Source organism: Panthera leo, chromosome B1 (genome assembly GCF_018350215.1).
Source record: "Panthera leo isolate Ple1 chromosome B1, P.leo_Ple1_pat1.1, whole genome shotgun sequence".
NCBI classification, from domain to species: Eukaryota; Metazoa; Chordata; class Mammalia; order Carnivora; family Felidae; genus Panthera; species Panthera leo.
In genome coordinates this window covers 143,571,911-143,586,741 of record NC_056682.1, presented here as the reverse complement: position 1 = coordinate 143,586,741, position 14,831 = coordinate 143,571,911, and the positions used below count along the sequence as shown (strand labels likewise).

Sequence of the window (14,831 nt, the reverse complement as noted above, 5' to 3'; positions counted from 1 at the left end):
CTGATATAAATATGGCTGCTCCAGCTTTCTTTTGACAACCATTAACATGATAGATGGTTCTCTATTACCTTACTTTCAACCTGCAGGAGTGTTTAGGTCTAAAATGGGTCTCTTGTAAACAGTATATCCGTTCTGATACACTATGTCTTTTGATTGGAGCATTTAGTCCACTGACATTTAGAGTGAGTAATGAAAGATATTAATTTATTGCCATTGTGTGGCCTATAGAGTTGGTGTTGTTCTCTGGCCCTTTCTAGTATTTGTTGCTTTTGGTCTTTTGTTTTGTTTCATTTTCTCTCCACTCAAAGTGTCCCCCTTAAAATTTATTGCAGGGCTGGTTTAATGGTCCCAAACTCCTTTAGTTTTTGTTTGTCTGGGAAACTCTTTATCTCTCCTTCTATTTTGCATGACAGCCTTGCTGGATAAAGAATTCTTGGCTGCATATTTTTCTCATTCAGCACATTGAACATATCCTGCCACTCCTTTCTGGCCTGCTAAGTTTCTGTGGATAGGCCTGCTGTGAATCTGATCTATCTTCCCTTACAGGTTAAGGACTTTTTTTTTCCCTTGATGCTTTCATAATTCTTACCTTGTCTGTGTATTTTGTGAATTTGACTATGATATGCCTTGTTGATGGTTGGTGTTTGTTGAATCTAATGGGAGTTCTCTGTGCTTCTTGGAGTTTGATGTCTGTGTCCTTTCCCAGATTAGGGAAGTTTTCTACTATAATTTGCTCACATAAACCTTCTGCCTCTTTTTCTCTATAAGTATATTTTAGATCTCTTATAGAGGGGCGCATGGGTGGTTCAGTCATTTGAGCCTCCAACTCTTGGTTTTGGCTCAGGTCATGATCTCATGGTTCAAGAGTTCGAGCCCTGCATCAGGCTCTGTGCAGACAGTGTGGAGCCTGCTTGGGACTCTCTCTCTTCCCCTCTCTCTCTCAAAATAAATAAATAAACTTAAGAAAGAAGGGTAACTTTGGGCACCTGAGTGGCTCAGTTGGTTAAGTGTCCAACTCCTGATTTCAGCTCAGATCATGATCTCCCAGTTCATGAGTTTGAGCCCTGCTTCAGGCTCTGCACTGACAGGGGAAAGTCTGCTTGGGATTCTCTGTCTCCCTCTCTCTGCCCCTCCCCTGCTTATGTTGTCTCCTTCTCTGAAAAATAAATAAACTTAAAAATATATATATATCTTATAGAGGAGGAAAAACGTTCTTTTCCTACCCTCTTAGGATCCCTGGGTCTGACAATTAAACTGAGAAAGACAAATTAACAGGAAATAACCATATAAATTTGTTCAATATAATTTCACATGACACGGGAGCTTTCGTAAGGAAATGAAGACCCAAAGAGATGGATCTGTGCATTTTTATGGGAGGTTTGATGAAGAGTAGGCAGATGTGGCAGAATATGATAATTCCTTCAAATTAAAATATCCAATATGCCAACATGCCATATTTTGGGGTAGTGTGTCCTGAAACCCATCAACCTCAGATAAGTGGGATATACAATATTTGTCCTTCTGTGACTAGCTTATTTCACTTAGTGTAATGTCCTTAAGGTTGATCCATCTGTCACAGATGGCAGGATTTCCCTCTTTTTTGAAGGCTGAATAATATTCCATTGTATGTACATATCACATTTTCTTTATCCATTCATCTGTCCATGAACATTAAGGTTGTTTCCACATCTTGCAATCCATCTTAATTTCTTAACTGTTCTAATAAAATGTCAAGCTAACTGATTTTCACCTTTCCATTATCAGCCTCCATCAATGCACTTTCCATAACTACACAGAATGAACTTAAAAAAAAAAACTGCTCATCAACTCTTTGATTTCTAGATTCTTTGGAGGGATAAATATCCTGAAAAAACATTCCCACTACAAAACTAAAAATGATAAACAAGCATCTTTCTTAAATGCTGAATACTTAGGTGAGCTAGCAAGTAAGGAGGTAAAATCAGAGGGGATAAAGGGCATATCTAGAGAATGGGAAATAATGAGGAAAATTGCAGGGGGAAAGCAGGCACATTAGTCATGGTGGCCCTCAGGACAGTTTCTGGTCCCAGGAACTTAGAACCTCAGGTTCTTTGACAATTGCCTTGGAAGGTGGGGGATAAAGAACACGGACTTGGGGGCACCTGGGTGGCTCAGTCGGTTGAGCATCCGACTTCAGCTCAGGTCATGATCTCGCGGTCCGTGAGTTCGAGCCCCATGTCAGGCTCTGTGCTGACCGCTCAGAGCCTGGAGCCTGTTTCAGATTCTGCGTCTCCCTCTCTCTCTGACCCTCCCCCGTTCATGCTCTGTCTCTCTCTGTCTCAAAAATAAATAAACGTTAAAAAAAAAATTAAAAAAAAAAAAGAACACGGACTTGGATACACACAAGGTACAGTTAGAGTATCAACCGGCACAGGGGCCAGGCTCTCCTGTGTGAATGTGTAACCACAGGCCTGTCTTCATACAATATAAATTGAGCCTTCAGTTTATACTGAGTGTTCTAAGAAACCACATGTTGAGAAATTAGCACATCCTCTGTGGGTGGTGCACCATCAACCCCGGCCTTCAGTATTTCCAGAGGAACACAATCCAAAACTAGAGAACACCACAAAAACTTCCATGAGAGAGAGTCAGTGAAAACAAACAGTGAAGCTGGACATCTGAGGACTTGATGATGGAATTGAGAAGCAGAATATAAAATAAGTATGGATTAAGAAGTTTTTTAAAAAAAGACCAAAGCAAAGAACAGATACTACTATCCAATAAAGATCCGAGCAGGTTTAAAAAAGTAGCAAATAGCCCATCTAAAATACAAGTATTATCCTTAAGGGGCACCTGGCTAGCTCAGTCAGTAAAGCATGAGACTCTTGATCTCGGGGTTGTGAGTTTGAGCCCCACGCTGGGCCTAGAGATTACTAAAAAATAAAATATTTTTAAAGTAAATATATTATCCTTGATATTAAAAGCAACAGATCCACTAAAAAATATTTCTGATTTTACAGAAAAAAATAAAGACATTACCTGGACTATGTCATCAAGAGAGAAATCTGCCACCTCACTCTTCTTCCTTCCCCCCCCACCCCCCACCAAAATACCAGAGGGATGAGACAGAGGGTAGAAGCCATGATAATACACACACTTGGGACTTAAGGAGAGGAGAGAAGATGCAAAACAATGTAGGAGAGCAACAGAGAGCTGGTAACTGAGCACTTTCCAAAACTGAATAAATTTGAAATTTGAAGAGCATAACAAATCCCAAGTAGGCAAAATAAGAAGAAATCTATATCTAGACACGTTGTAGTGAAACCACACGGCACAAGGAACACAGGTCTTAACACAAACCAGACATTTGGATTACTTAAAACACTTTAATGCTGAAAAGTCCTCTCTGCCTCCATGTTGCCTGGTTAACATTAGGGTATTCGTCAAATTTCCATCCAAAGATCAGAGTCTACAGTTGAGAAAACAAGAACAGAAGTGACTGAGTAGAAATTTGTAGTCTCAATCACAACTTGACATGTCTGGCAAGAAAACTACCCTTGATGTTTGGTTTTAAAAAGGGCACTGGATGATGGAAATTTAACAACAGTGATGCAACTCTGGCCAAGAAGATACATAAATATTGTGTGCTGCTAATGAGGTGGGCAGTATGGTGATGCAGCGGTGACCCAAGCCTGGCTAACACTTCCCTGCAGCCATTCCATTTTCCTTCGTTCCTGCTGGAACACTAAACAGGAACATCCAATTGATTCATTGTTCATGCATTTTAACCTTTTCTGACTTCATCCTCAGAGAAGTTTCTTTCTTATACATACGAAAAAAAAAAAAGTCAAATTCTACAACACAGCTACGCACCGCTCTCAGTCCTCGCGCTTAAATAACATCTCCCAGAGCTGCTTCCTCAGGACAGCTGTCCAGAACCACACAACGTCAGGGGTAAGAATGTAGAGAGAACACAATATTCAGTATCTTGGAAGACAATTTTATTCTTCTTGCTGACATCCCTTGCAACATTTTATTAACTAGTGAAAAGTGACAGACATAATTTTGTTTTCAAACTGCTGTCAAAAAGCAGTAAGAAAGTAGCTATTTAGAAAAAGGAGGCCCATCCGTCTGCTTAAAGAAACATTAGACAAATTATGAAAAGTGAGAATCCCATCACATTGGAAATACATGATCAAAGCTCAGGCTAACGAACATTCAAACAGGCTCTCTTCAAACCACATTTCTCCATTTCTTTTCGAATAATCTTTTTTTCTCAGACTCTTCCAGAAGCACTTCATAATAAGCAAAGATGTCTTGCCAGCTCATTTCTTCATAAGCTGAGGTATGACAACATTGCCACATGTTGTGCTAAGAAGCTGGAACTAAAGCCCAAGGATAGGGCTTGACCTCTGAGACCAACTATCTTTGAGACAAAGCTTAGAGAGGGTCAAGGCAAATGATGAAGGGAAGTGAATGCAAGCCTATTACCCACTTTACCAAAACCAGCTCCAGAGGGGCCTTCCTGCCCCCCACTTCACAAGATTGAAAAGTTTAATGAGGAAAGAACCTGTATTGTTCCTAAATACAATCCTTTTACTTTGTTTTTTAATGTACAGCTCTTCGAGAATTTCGTTTTTAAGAAATCATCTGTAAGGGAAGAAGAATACATGTACTTAATTCAAACACTGGTTTTTAACACCCCCATGATAAGCAAATGACTAAAACATCAGGCCAGGTTTACAAGCTCCAGACAACCCTTGCATTAGGGAAAACTGGGTTTGGTTTCAGGGACAGCAGAAAGGACTCCTGCTTTCTCATGTCCCTCCCCTCACCTATGGGCTCACCATTGCCTGAAATAAACTCTGCAGGTGTCCTTTGCCTTCATTATCTGTCTTCTCAGGTTGAAAATGTGCTGGGCCTGCCTCACTATCACTCTTTCCAGATACTGTGTAAGTGAAGAGATAACACTTTGCCCTGAGAATAGGTTTTAATAAGGGACAAAGGACACCGGGCAAGACTAGATTAGCTCTCATACAAACAATTCAAAATAAATACCTAAGAGTGACGCGAGTCTGACACAAATGACAATCATTTGCCGGATGTCTGTCAGAACATATTCCATACGTACAAATGTTAAAGATGTCACCATGTTCTGTGAGAAATACCAGCACACACCCACAGACGTCGCCAACAACAAACTAGCAAAACTTTCACAGCATGGTGGAATCCACTCTTCTGCTTACTTACTTTTAACCCAGGTTTCTGATCCTCGTCGTGTACTTCTCTGGGTTAGCAGCACTCATTACTGTAGTATAAATTGTATAGCTGAAAATGATGAGAGGAATTTTTATATACATATCATTTCCTCTAACAGTCCAAAGAGGAAAAAAAAACACCAAGCCCTTCCCTAATTGTCCCCATTGTCCTCAGGACCCAAGACAATAATACAAATAGAAGCCCATATATGTCAGAATATTTAAAATTTATAACGCAAGTGATCACACAGCGTCCTTCCTATTTTGACAATACTATGGAAGGCCAAGTTCAAGTTTAAAATGCTCAGACTCCTCAGAGTTCCACACTGTGGCAGTGAGGGATGCCAGCTCTTGTGGCCCTCACCCCTTGCTCTGCCCGATCCCACAAGTGGCACGTATGTGGACACCTCAGCCTTTGCATTCAGGCTTCAAGCATGACCCCAGGGAAAAGCCATCCCTTGGCCACCCACCAAGCACAGATATCCACAGTGGCTGCACACTGCCATCAGGAGAACACCACCCAGGACAGTGGACCACACAGGCCTGGAGCTCTTTGGGCTGAGAATTCCAGGGTACTAGGTAGTTGGGCCAGACTAGCTGGGCAAATGCTCCTGGCCCAGTGGACTCCTTACATCAAGCGACGGTCAGAGGAAGGCCAGAGTGGAGCCTCTAAATCTCAGGGATCACATCTTACCCAGATCTAAGGATGCAAAGTGCAATGTCATTTACTCAACATACTGCACAGCAAGAGACCTGAACAACATGAGCACACACGCATGCATGCACACACACAATAGGACCCCTTTCCCTGACTCCCTTCATCATCTACCTCTTGTCCCAATCACCAGCTGAGATGCATGCTCAAAGCATTTGGAGCTGGGTTGTTGCAGAACTATTGGCCCTGGGGCCCACAGATAAATTGTACACCTGGCTGAAGACAGCACTATGAGTGCATGCAGAGCTAGTCCAAGGGAATTCAGCAGCTTATTTGCTTTGGCCATAATTCTATTCTCCATCGCTACTTTATTTATTTATTTATTTATTTATTTATTTATTTATTTATAAGTTTATTTATTTGTTTTGAGAGAGACAGAGACAACACAAGTGGGAGAGGGGCAGAGAGGGAGACAGAGAATCCCAAGCAGGCTCTGCACTGTCAGCACAGAGCCTGACGTGGGGCTCGAACTCATGGAACCGTGAGATCGTGACATGAGCTGAAACCAAGAGTCAGATGCTTAACCGGCTGAGCCACCCAGGAGCCCCTCCTTCACTACTTTAATATTTTCTCTGCTTACAGCCACCTCAGAGGATGGAGATCGATTGCAAGTAAGTGTGATTTTGTAGCACAGCACAAGGTGGCAGCATAGAGCTAACGGCTTCTGTTCAGACTTCTTTCTGTTAACTCTACACAGGGAAGAGCTTCCATTGCCAGGAATCATTCTAAGCAAAGGGCCTGAGAGTCAGTGATCTGTGTTAATTCTGGCTCAATGGTGGTTATTCTTTAAATGCAGGTCCTCTCGGGTTTTCAGTTATACAACAGAGAAAAATGTTCCTTGGTTAACTGTTTACAATTTCTAATTCTATTTTGACAAAATATTTCCTAAGCCATTTAAACATTGATAGCCTTTAACTCAGTAACTCTACTCTGAATTCTGGGAATTCAACCAGGGAAAAGAATCCAAAGGTGGGGCGGTGGGGAAGGGGGATGTACAAATACATGTATTTCATAATTTTAATAGGGGAAAAACTAACAACTAGAGAATGCTTAACTCAACTACACTATATTCAGTTGGCTATGGGGCACATGTTTAAAATGACCAGGGCTGTTCATGGCATGAGCAATGTTTTTTTAAAAATAAATATAATTTTATTTTTATTTTATTTTATTATAATAGTAATTTTTATTATATTTTATTATCATAATAGTATTTTATTATAATAGTAATTTTTTAAAGATATAGTTATCATTTATATAATTATTTTTAAAACCATAAGAACACCCAAAAAAGAATACCCTATTTTACAAACAAATATTAGAAGGGCAAAATTGTGCCCTACTGGAAGGGATACAGTCAGCTGTAGGTTGGAGCTGGCTCCTACAGGCTGGTGAGGGCCAATTGTTAAACATGTAGGACGTTCAGGAGCCCATCATAAGCTTGAAATACGCTATGTGGGAGTATTGACACCAGGAAGTCAATTAATGCTACAATTCATGGGGGTCTTTGGTTTGTTTTTTGGCCACCCCAAACCCGCTCCAACCCAAAAGCTAGTTTACTAGCATAACCCTGGGTATCACCTATTACCCAAATGGTTCATTTACTGGAGTGGTAAATTACTGGCTAATTTGTTTTTCTGTATTGGCTGTTAGAATATTGCTGACAGAATAAATTTTTTAGTGTTAATCTTTTTATCAGGCCCTACTTACAGAAAAAACTTCCAAGGGACAATTTGAAGATATATTCCTATTATGATACAAAATGAACCCCCATTCTGGGGTGACGTATGAACAGATGTGTTTAAGTGTCACTTACTTGTTACAAACCGGAAACACTGACAAAACCTGCATAGGAAACAATCATATTACAAAGACTATTAAAAAGGTAGAAGAAATACATGTAGAATATCCCTAGGAAGAATAAAAGCACTTAGCACTCTAGCATGTCTTGGGGTCTACAGAGTTAGACTTTTGAATCCTTTCTCCCTTTAAACAGTGAACATATATACAACTGTGTCTTTTTTTAATTTTTATTATTATTTTTTTAATTTTTTTATTACTTTAAAAAATTTTTTAACGTTTATTTATTATTGAGAGACAGATTGTGAGCAGGGGAAGGGCAGAGGGAGAGGGAGACACAGAATCTGAAGCAGGTTCCAGGCTCTGAGCTGTCAGCATAGAGCCCAATGAGGGGCTTGAACTCACAAGCTGTGAGATCATGACCTGAGCTGAAGTCGGAGGCTCAACAGACTGAGCCACCCAGGCACCCCCAACTGTGTCTTTTTTTAACATGCAGAAACACTTGGGTGAAGATGAATACTTTTTAGCCTATACTGACGCAAGTTCACAAAATGTCATCTTTTTTTTTTTTTTAATTCATCTGGCTTTTAAAAAATGTTTTCAACCAGGTGAAACTGACTCCAACACTTTAATCACTATTAACAAAGACAACAAACATCCAGGGTAAAAGCTGGACATCACGCCCCCTGGAAGTTACCTGGAAGAGCGTCTCCAGGCTGAGGTTTTCCTGGCCTGTGGCATTAAGTGCTTTCATGGCAGGCGTCCTGTAAGGAGAATGTTCAGAGGTTACTGGGCACCTCAGGTAACCCTGAATCCCACCAGCTCTCATACCAGGAGGCTCAAGATAAGGCCTGACTGCATGATCTCCTTTCACCAAAAAAAGGTTCCAGCCCTCAAACATGCTTCCTGCCTAATCTCAGACCACCATGGCAAAATTAATTCAACAGCCAGGCCTACTGGTACCATCTGCTCAAGGAAGCTGGGATGGTGAAAATGTGTTGCATAAATAGTTGTCCCAAACACGTGGGGCAGTAAAGCCAGGGGAAAATACATAACTACCTGCTCTTTGGGGATGCAATGACTTACAAAACTTTCTAAATGAGAAGGGCCAAAGAAAGCCCCTAACTGGTTTATTTATTTCATTAAGGGACATGTTTTCCTTCCAAAAAAGGCTTACATAGAAACACCACGAACCTTGTTCTGTCCTTTCCTTTTACACATGAGTAGAGAGAGTCTCAAGAGGCAACCCAGTGAGTCATTAACAGAGCTGGTGATGGAACACAGGCCTCCTGACCCTGAGGCCAGGGCAAGTCTTACCCTCCAACACCCAACCAACCGCTAAGACCCTCCACTACACATTACACTCTCCCATCCTGGCCAAGACACTGGTGAGGGGGCCCAGGTACACGTTCTGGGAGGGGACAGCACCTGCAGTCCTCTCCAGTTCTTGTCATAAAAATGGCACATCTGGGGTGCATGGGTGGCTCAGTCAGTTAAACATCCCACTTCGGCTCAGGTCATGATCTCGCAGTCTGTGTGTTCGAGCCCCGCATCAGGCTCTGTGCTGACAGCTCAGAGCCTGGAGCCTGTTTCAGATTCTGTGTCTCCCTTTCTCTCTGACCCTCCCCTATTCATGCTCTGTCTCTCTCTGTCTCAAAAATAAATAAATGTTAAAAAAAAAAAAAAAAGGACACATTCTCCTGACCCCAAGAAAGCACTGTAAAGCAGAAAGTGTATAGATGCCTACCTTCGGTCATCTTTCTCAGGTGCTGGCTTCCAGTGGTCATAATTTGTCTCAACTCGGAACCACCTACAACAAAGCACATCATCTTGTCTTACCCAAGGTCATCTGGCACACAGCTGAAGAAGAAATATATGAAAACAAAAAGAATACCTCTAGTTTCATCAATTAAAAAAATTCTTGATACAAAATGAGTTCTCATTCTACTCACGCTCCATTTAAAGGATCTAGAGGCCAAATGTCTGCGGGGCCATTTCTGTTCCTCGTGATGACCATTCCTTCCCGAGGGGACGCACCACCAACAATATAATAAGCACAAGCAATAAGGGGTGTGTTGGCCAATTTATAAACAGCTGCGTCAAAGTTTTCCGACTCACTCAGGGTCTGAACAAAGAGACAAACCCACATTAGCATCACCACACACGGCAGTTATCTGCCACACCAACTGATGGACAAATGGACCAAAGCACATTCTCCTGATATATTAAGCCATGGCTACCATCTTAACCCGCTCTGACCTCCTCCTCCTCCTGTCATCAGGGCTCCTGTGAGGTCATCAGTGGGCAGCCAACAGCAGCAGGATTTTTTCTCACAACTGGAAAGACCTGCTGACAAGTTCTAGGCCTGGCTCACCAAACACGGGCTGTGTGCTTTCTAGGCAGGTCACCTTCACAAAGTCTCCCCATGTTTCCTCACCCACTTGTTCTTTCAACAGGTACTTCTGAATACCTACTATGTGCTAGGCACAGTGCTGGTGTGGGGAACAGAGCAGTGAATATGACTGACCAAACCTTGTTCACTCCAAACTTCCAAGGATGACAGGAAAGTCAATCGGCAGTGCTGACACAAGGTGAGAAGTGTCAACATAGGAGAAGGAGTTGCTACAAAAGCCATAGCAGGGGACCCAGCCTCACCCAGGGCATCAAGGAAGTATTCCAGGGAGGTATTGCACAATCTGAGGCCAAAGGGACAAATGGAAGTCAGGCTGGCGGAAAGTCATAGTTGTGGGGTTGGGCAGCTCTAGCTTGATGGAAGAGTTGGCAAAGTCTTGGAGATGAAAGATAGCATGCTGCATCAGAGCAGGGTGTGCTGATACTCCTACCCCCGGGGGTTCGTGAAGACTTCCAAAGGTCTGTGGCATGGACCATTAAGGGGATCACTTTCCATATCTTCAGCTTCCATAGGTGCTCCTTGCTTAAGCCGATCTGCTCAAGAACGGTCCTGTGGTATGGGGCCTGCCCTTCCCACCTGCATCTTCAAAATCACTCTGTACCATTTTTGGAAAGTACGTTTTCTGCTCACCCATCCCGAATATGGCCAAGGCACTGTGTCAGGGGTGGGGGTGGGGGTAAAGTCAAACAAAAGAACTATTCAAAATATTAGTGTCTGCAAAGGTGCCATCATTCAGCACCATAAACCATCAAGTCACGGCAGGGTTTTGTGGACTTTCCCCTGCCGTACACACATTCCTGCTAGGGTGAGGTATTTAGGCTTGAATTGGTTTGTTCTGAACTCAGCAAAATTCTAGCGAGGCAGTGATGGAACATTGTTTTATGTTGCCTATACCATCCCACGATTACTATCAAGTAATTCGTTGCCTCTAACAGAGTCCTACGAGAAAAAAAGCAAAGAACGTCAGTAAGAAACGCCGGTGGCAGTGGTGACTTACTTCATTCAGGTGGCAAAAGTCAGGATGAAACATGTACCTCATCTGTTTGGTTCAGGAAATGAAGGAAATGGTCACTGACTGCTAAAGGGTAATGAAAATGTTCTAAAATTGATTGTAGAGATGGTTGCACAACTCTGAATGTACTAAAAACCAGGAAGTTGTATACTTTAAGTAGATGAATTATACAGCAGGTGAATCGTATGGCATTGCACCTCAATTAAATACATCTACCTTACGACCCAGCAATTCTACTCTTAAGTACTTACTCAACTGAAATGGACATACGTGTTTACAAAAAGACTTGTACAAGATTTTCTACAGCAGGCTTACTCATAGTAGCCCAATACTGGAAACAGCCCAATGCCCATCAACTGGAAAATGAATAAATTGTGTCATATTCACACAACTGAATAATCTTCAGCAATAGAAAGAAATGAGCTAGTGATACAAACAACATGGATGAATTTGAAAAACATTAGGCTGAGTGAAAGAAAGAGTCCGTACTCCAGGATTTCATTTCTATGCGTTCTAGAACAGGCAAACTTGTCTGTGGTGATAGAGGTCAGTGTGGTTTCATTGAGGGAGGGTGTCAGAGGAGGTTAGGAATTGGCTAGAATGGAGCAGGAGGGAAGTTTCCAGGGACTGGGGGATGTTCTGTACCTTGTTTTGTTGGTACTTACATGGATGGATAAACGAGTATGTACAGCTGTCAAAACACATTGAACCAAACCCTTAAGATCTGTGCATTTCACTGTATGTAAATTACATCTAAAACATTTAAAAATCATTTTGGTGTTTGGATTTCACCAGGTGGATGTAAATTCCAGTTTTATTTTTAAATGGCAACATTTACAATACACTGGATTTTTTGTAGCTTTTTAATCTTATGATGAAAAGTTTTAGAGGTCATCTTAAAAATGTGTGAAGGATGCATAGTTCGTCACCATTTTCAGGAAGTATCCAGGTAAGAAGTTGAGGAGCACTGCAAGTCCGGAGGGGCTAAGGTTATTTAAAGCAAGGGGAAGAAGGGCCAAAAAAGCTAAAGCTGGGCAGGACCAGATCTGTGCACCAGAGATGAGCTCCTGAAAATGTGTTTACTGTAGTGAAATTACAATTTATATGTGACCTGGAACTTTGCTGCTTAATAGGTCTTGTCAACCAGACTTTCTTTCTGTTGTATGCAGAACTACTTTCTTAACGCCTTTCTTTGCTTTGCTAATTCTGATATTTGCCCTCTAAAAGGAGGGCACATTGTTATCAGCAGAAAAGCATAATGTCATCTCTTATCTCAATCAGCTATTTAGATAAAACTACAGGCTAAAACTGTGGCCTACAACAAAGATTCTCTCCTTGACCAAACTAGCTAGGATCCTCTGAGCCCCCTTCTTGATAAGGCCTTAACCTTGGCCTATAAGGACTGAACAAACACTAACATAGTTTCTTTTATTTTTTTTCATGGTATTATTCTTGGCTTTATTTTATATTTTTATTATTATGTTTTAAAAATATAATTTATTGTCATATATATATATATATATATATATATACACACACATATATATATGTATATAATTTATTGTCAAGTCAGCTAACATACAGTGTATACAGGGTGCTCTTGGTTTTGGGGGTAGATTCCTGTGATTCATCACTTACATACAACACCCAGTGCTCATCCCAACAAGTGCCCTCCTCAATGCCCATCACCCATTTTCCCCTCTCCCCTGCCCCCCCATCAACCCTCAGTTTGTTCTCTGTATTTAAGAGTCTCCTATAGCTTGCATCTCTGTGTGTTTATAACTGTTTTTTTTTCCCCTTCCCTTCCCCCATAGTCTTCTGTTCAGTTTCTCAAATTCTACATATGAGTGAAGACATGTGATAACTGTCTTTCTCTGACTGACTTATTTCACTTAGCATAATACCCTCCAGTTCCATCCACATTGTTGCAAATGGCAAGATTTCATTACTCTTCATTGCTGAGTTGTATATATCCCGTTGTATATATACACTACATCTTATTTATCCACTCATCAGAAAATTAACATAGTTTCTAACAGCTCAAGGCTACATCCCTAAGGTGACCCTAGCCCCTCTTATAGCGCTGCCTGAGAAAATAAGGCTGCCCAAAGAATTTACTATTTGTTCCAGACAACACTTAAAACTAGGGCCCCTGTTGTCCAGTCTCTACAGGAGGGTAGGAAGCTAACTTTGAAAAGCACCAGTTAGGAATCTCAGATAGGCTTCTCTTGGACAACCCCTCTCTTCCACTTTTTGTGTAAAGTTTCACTTCTCTGACTCTACTGAGCCCCTGTTGACACCCCTCTCAGTTTCCTCATTTTCCCTTTAAAACACCCAGTCACCTCTGTATAAGTCAAAGTTGAGTTCAGTTCACATTGGACACTTTTCCCTACTGCAACGGTATAGTATACTACTGATTAAAATCTATCTTGATCACTTATTTATGTCTTTAACTGACATATAACATTATTTTTTTTTAATGTTTATTCATTTTTTGAGAGAGAGAGAGAGAGAGACACAGAGCACAAGTGGGAGATGGGCAGAGGGAGAGGGAGACACGGAACCCAAAGAAGGCTCCAGGCTCGGAGCTGTCAGCACAGACATATAACATTGTATTTGGTTTCAGGCATACAATGTAATAATTCAATATTTGCATATATTGCAAAATGATCACCACAATAACTAACATCTGTCACTATACATAGTTACCAAATTTTTTTTCCCTTGTATGAGGACTTTTAAGATCTACCCTTAACAACTTTCAACTATTCAATACAGTATTATTAACTATAGTGGCCATGCTGCAGGTTGCATGCCCATGATTTATTTTATAATTGGAAATTTATAATTCATAACTACTCCTTTAATTAGTGTCCAGCCCTGTTTATCTTTGATACTTATTATCACAAAGTTTGATATGATTTTGTAATCCTTTTTATTTGCAAACCTTGATTATTCTTTTTAGGAGCTTTCTACATGAAAAATAATATTGTGAAATGACACAGAGCATTACAACACGCACACAGAGGATGAAGTTAGGGTGTGGTGGGCTCAACAGGGGAAGTACTCACAGTGCGGATAAGCCAGCTGACCAGGGAGTGTCTCTGAAAAAGGGCAGCGATCACATTCTCCCACCACCAGCCTTCATCTGCCGAGTTGAAGAAGGAACAATAAGTATATATATGAATTGTTGCCCACGTGCCACATTTTAAAGTTCCTTAAATCTTATTTCTTCCCCATAGTACAAGCTGATGAGAGAGAAAAGTTAGTGGATGAGAGTAATTTTATTGGTATGCAGTTTTCAAAGATAAAGCCCAAATTTCATGACACACATAAAAATATGTAATATATATGTTACATATTACACATATTACAAATTTCCAGGGATTTGGAAATGTTCTGTGTGTATGTACATGCATACATGAAATTCTGTATATATATACTTTATATATATATATATATATAATCTTTCATGCCTAGAAACAATGATAATTGTGTTAAAGGAAATAATTCTACTAATTATCCCAAGCAAAACAGAATTACGTAGCTATCAAGAGAAGTGGCTCAATAAGGGATTAGAATATATATCTTTCAGAACTTTAAGTTTGATTTGGGCTCACATTTTAAAAAGTATACAAATTTACAATCATTCTC

At 40.8% G+C, this 14,831-nt stretch overlaps 1 protein-coding gene across 3 annotated transcripts in view; it reads right to left on the bottom strand.

Annotated features, from left to right (window-relative positions):
* Nucleotides 1-14,831, bottom strand: part of NAAA (N-acylethanolamine acid amidase) — a 28,709-nt gene that overhangs the window by 3,596 nt on the left and 10,282 nt on the right. The window contains exons 5-12 of one of the 3 annotated variants that reach the window (XR_006201887.1): nucleotides 14,249-14,325; nucleotides 9,705-9,877; nucleotides 9,500-9,562; nucleotides 8,450-8,516; nucleotides 7,769-7,797; nucleotides 5,230-5,307; nucleotides 3,853-3,907; nucleotides 3,401-3,448 (exon numbers count right to left, since the gene is read on the bottom strand). Coding sequence is in view for 2 of the 3 variants with exons in the window: in XM_042936174.1 (XP_042792108.1) it covers nucleotides 5,232-5,307; nucleotides 7,769-7,797; nucleotides 8,450-8,516; nucleotides 9,500-9,562; nucleotides 9,705-9,877; nucleotides 14,249-14,325 (485 nt within the window). In the remaining variant the exon portion in view is untranslated. Of the gene's footprint in view, nucleotides 1-3,400; nucleotides 3,449-3,852; nucleotides 3,908-3,958; nucleotides 4,630-5,229; nucleotides 5,308-7,768; nucleotides 7,798-8,449; nucleotides 8,517-9,499; nucleotides 9,563-9,704; nucleotides 9,878-14,248; nucleotides 14,326-14,831 lie in introns of those variants that run through there. The other 2 variants (XM_042936174.1, XM_042936175.1) reach the window with 2 other exon arrangements.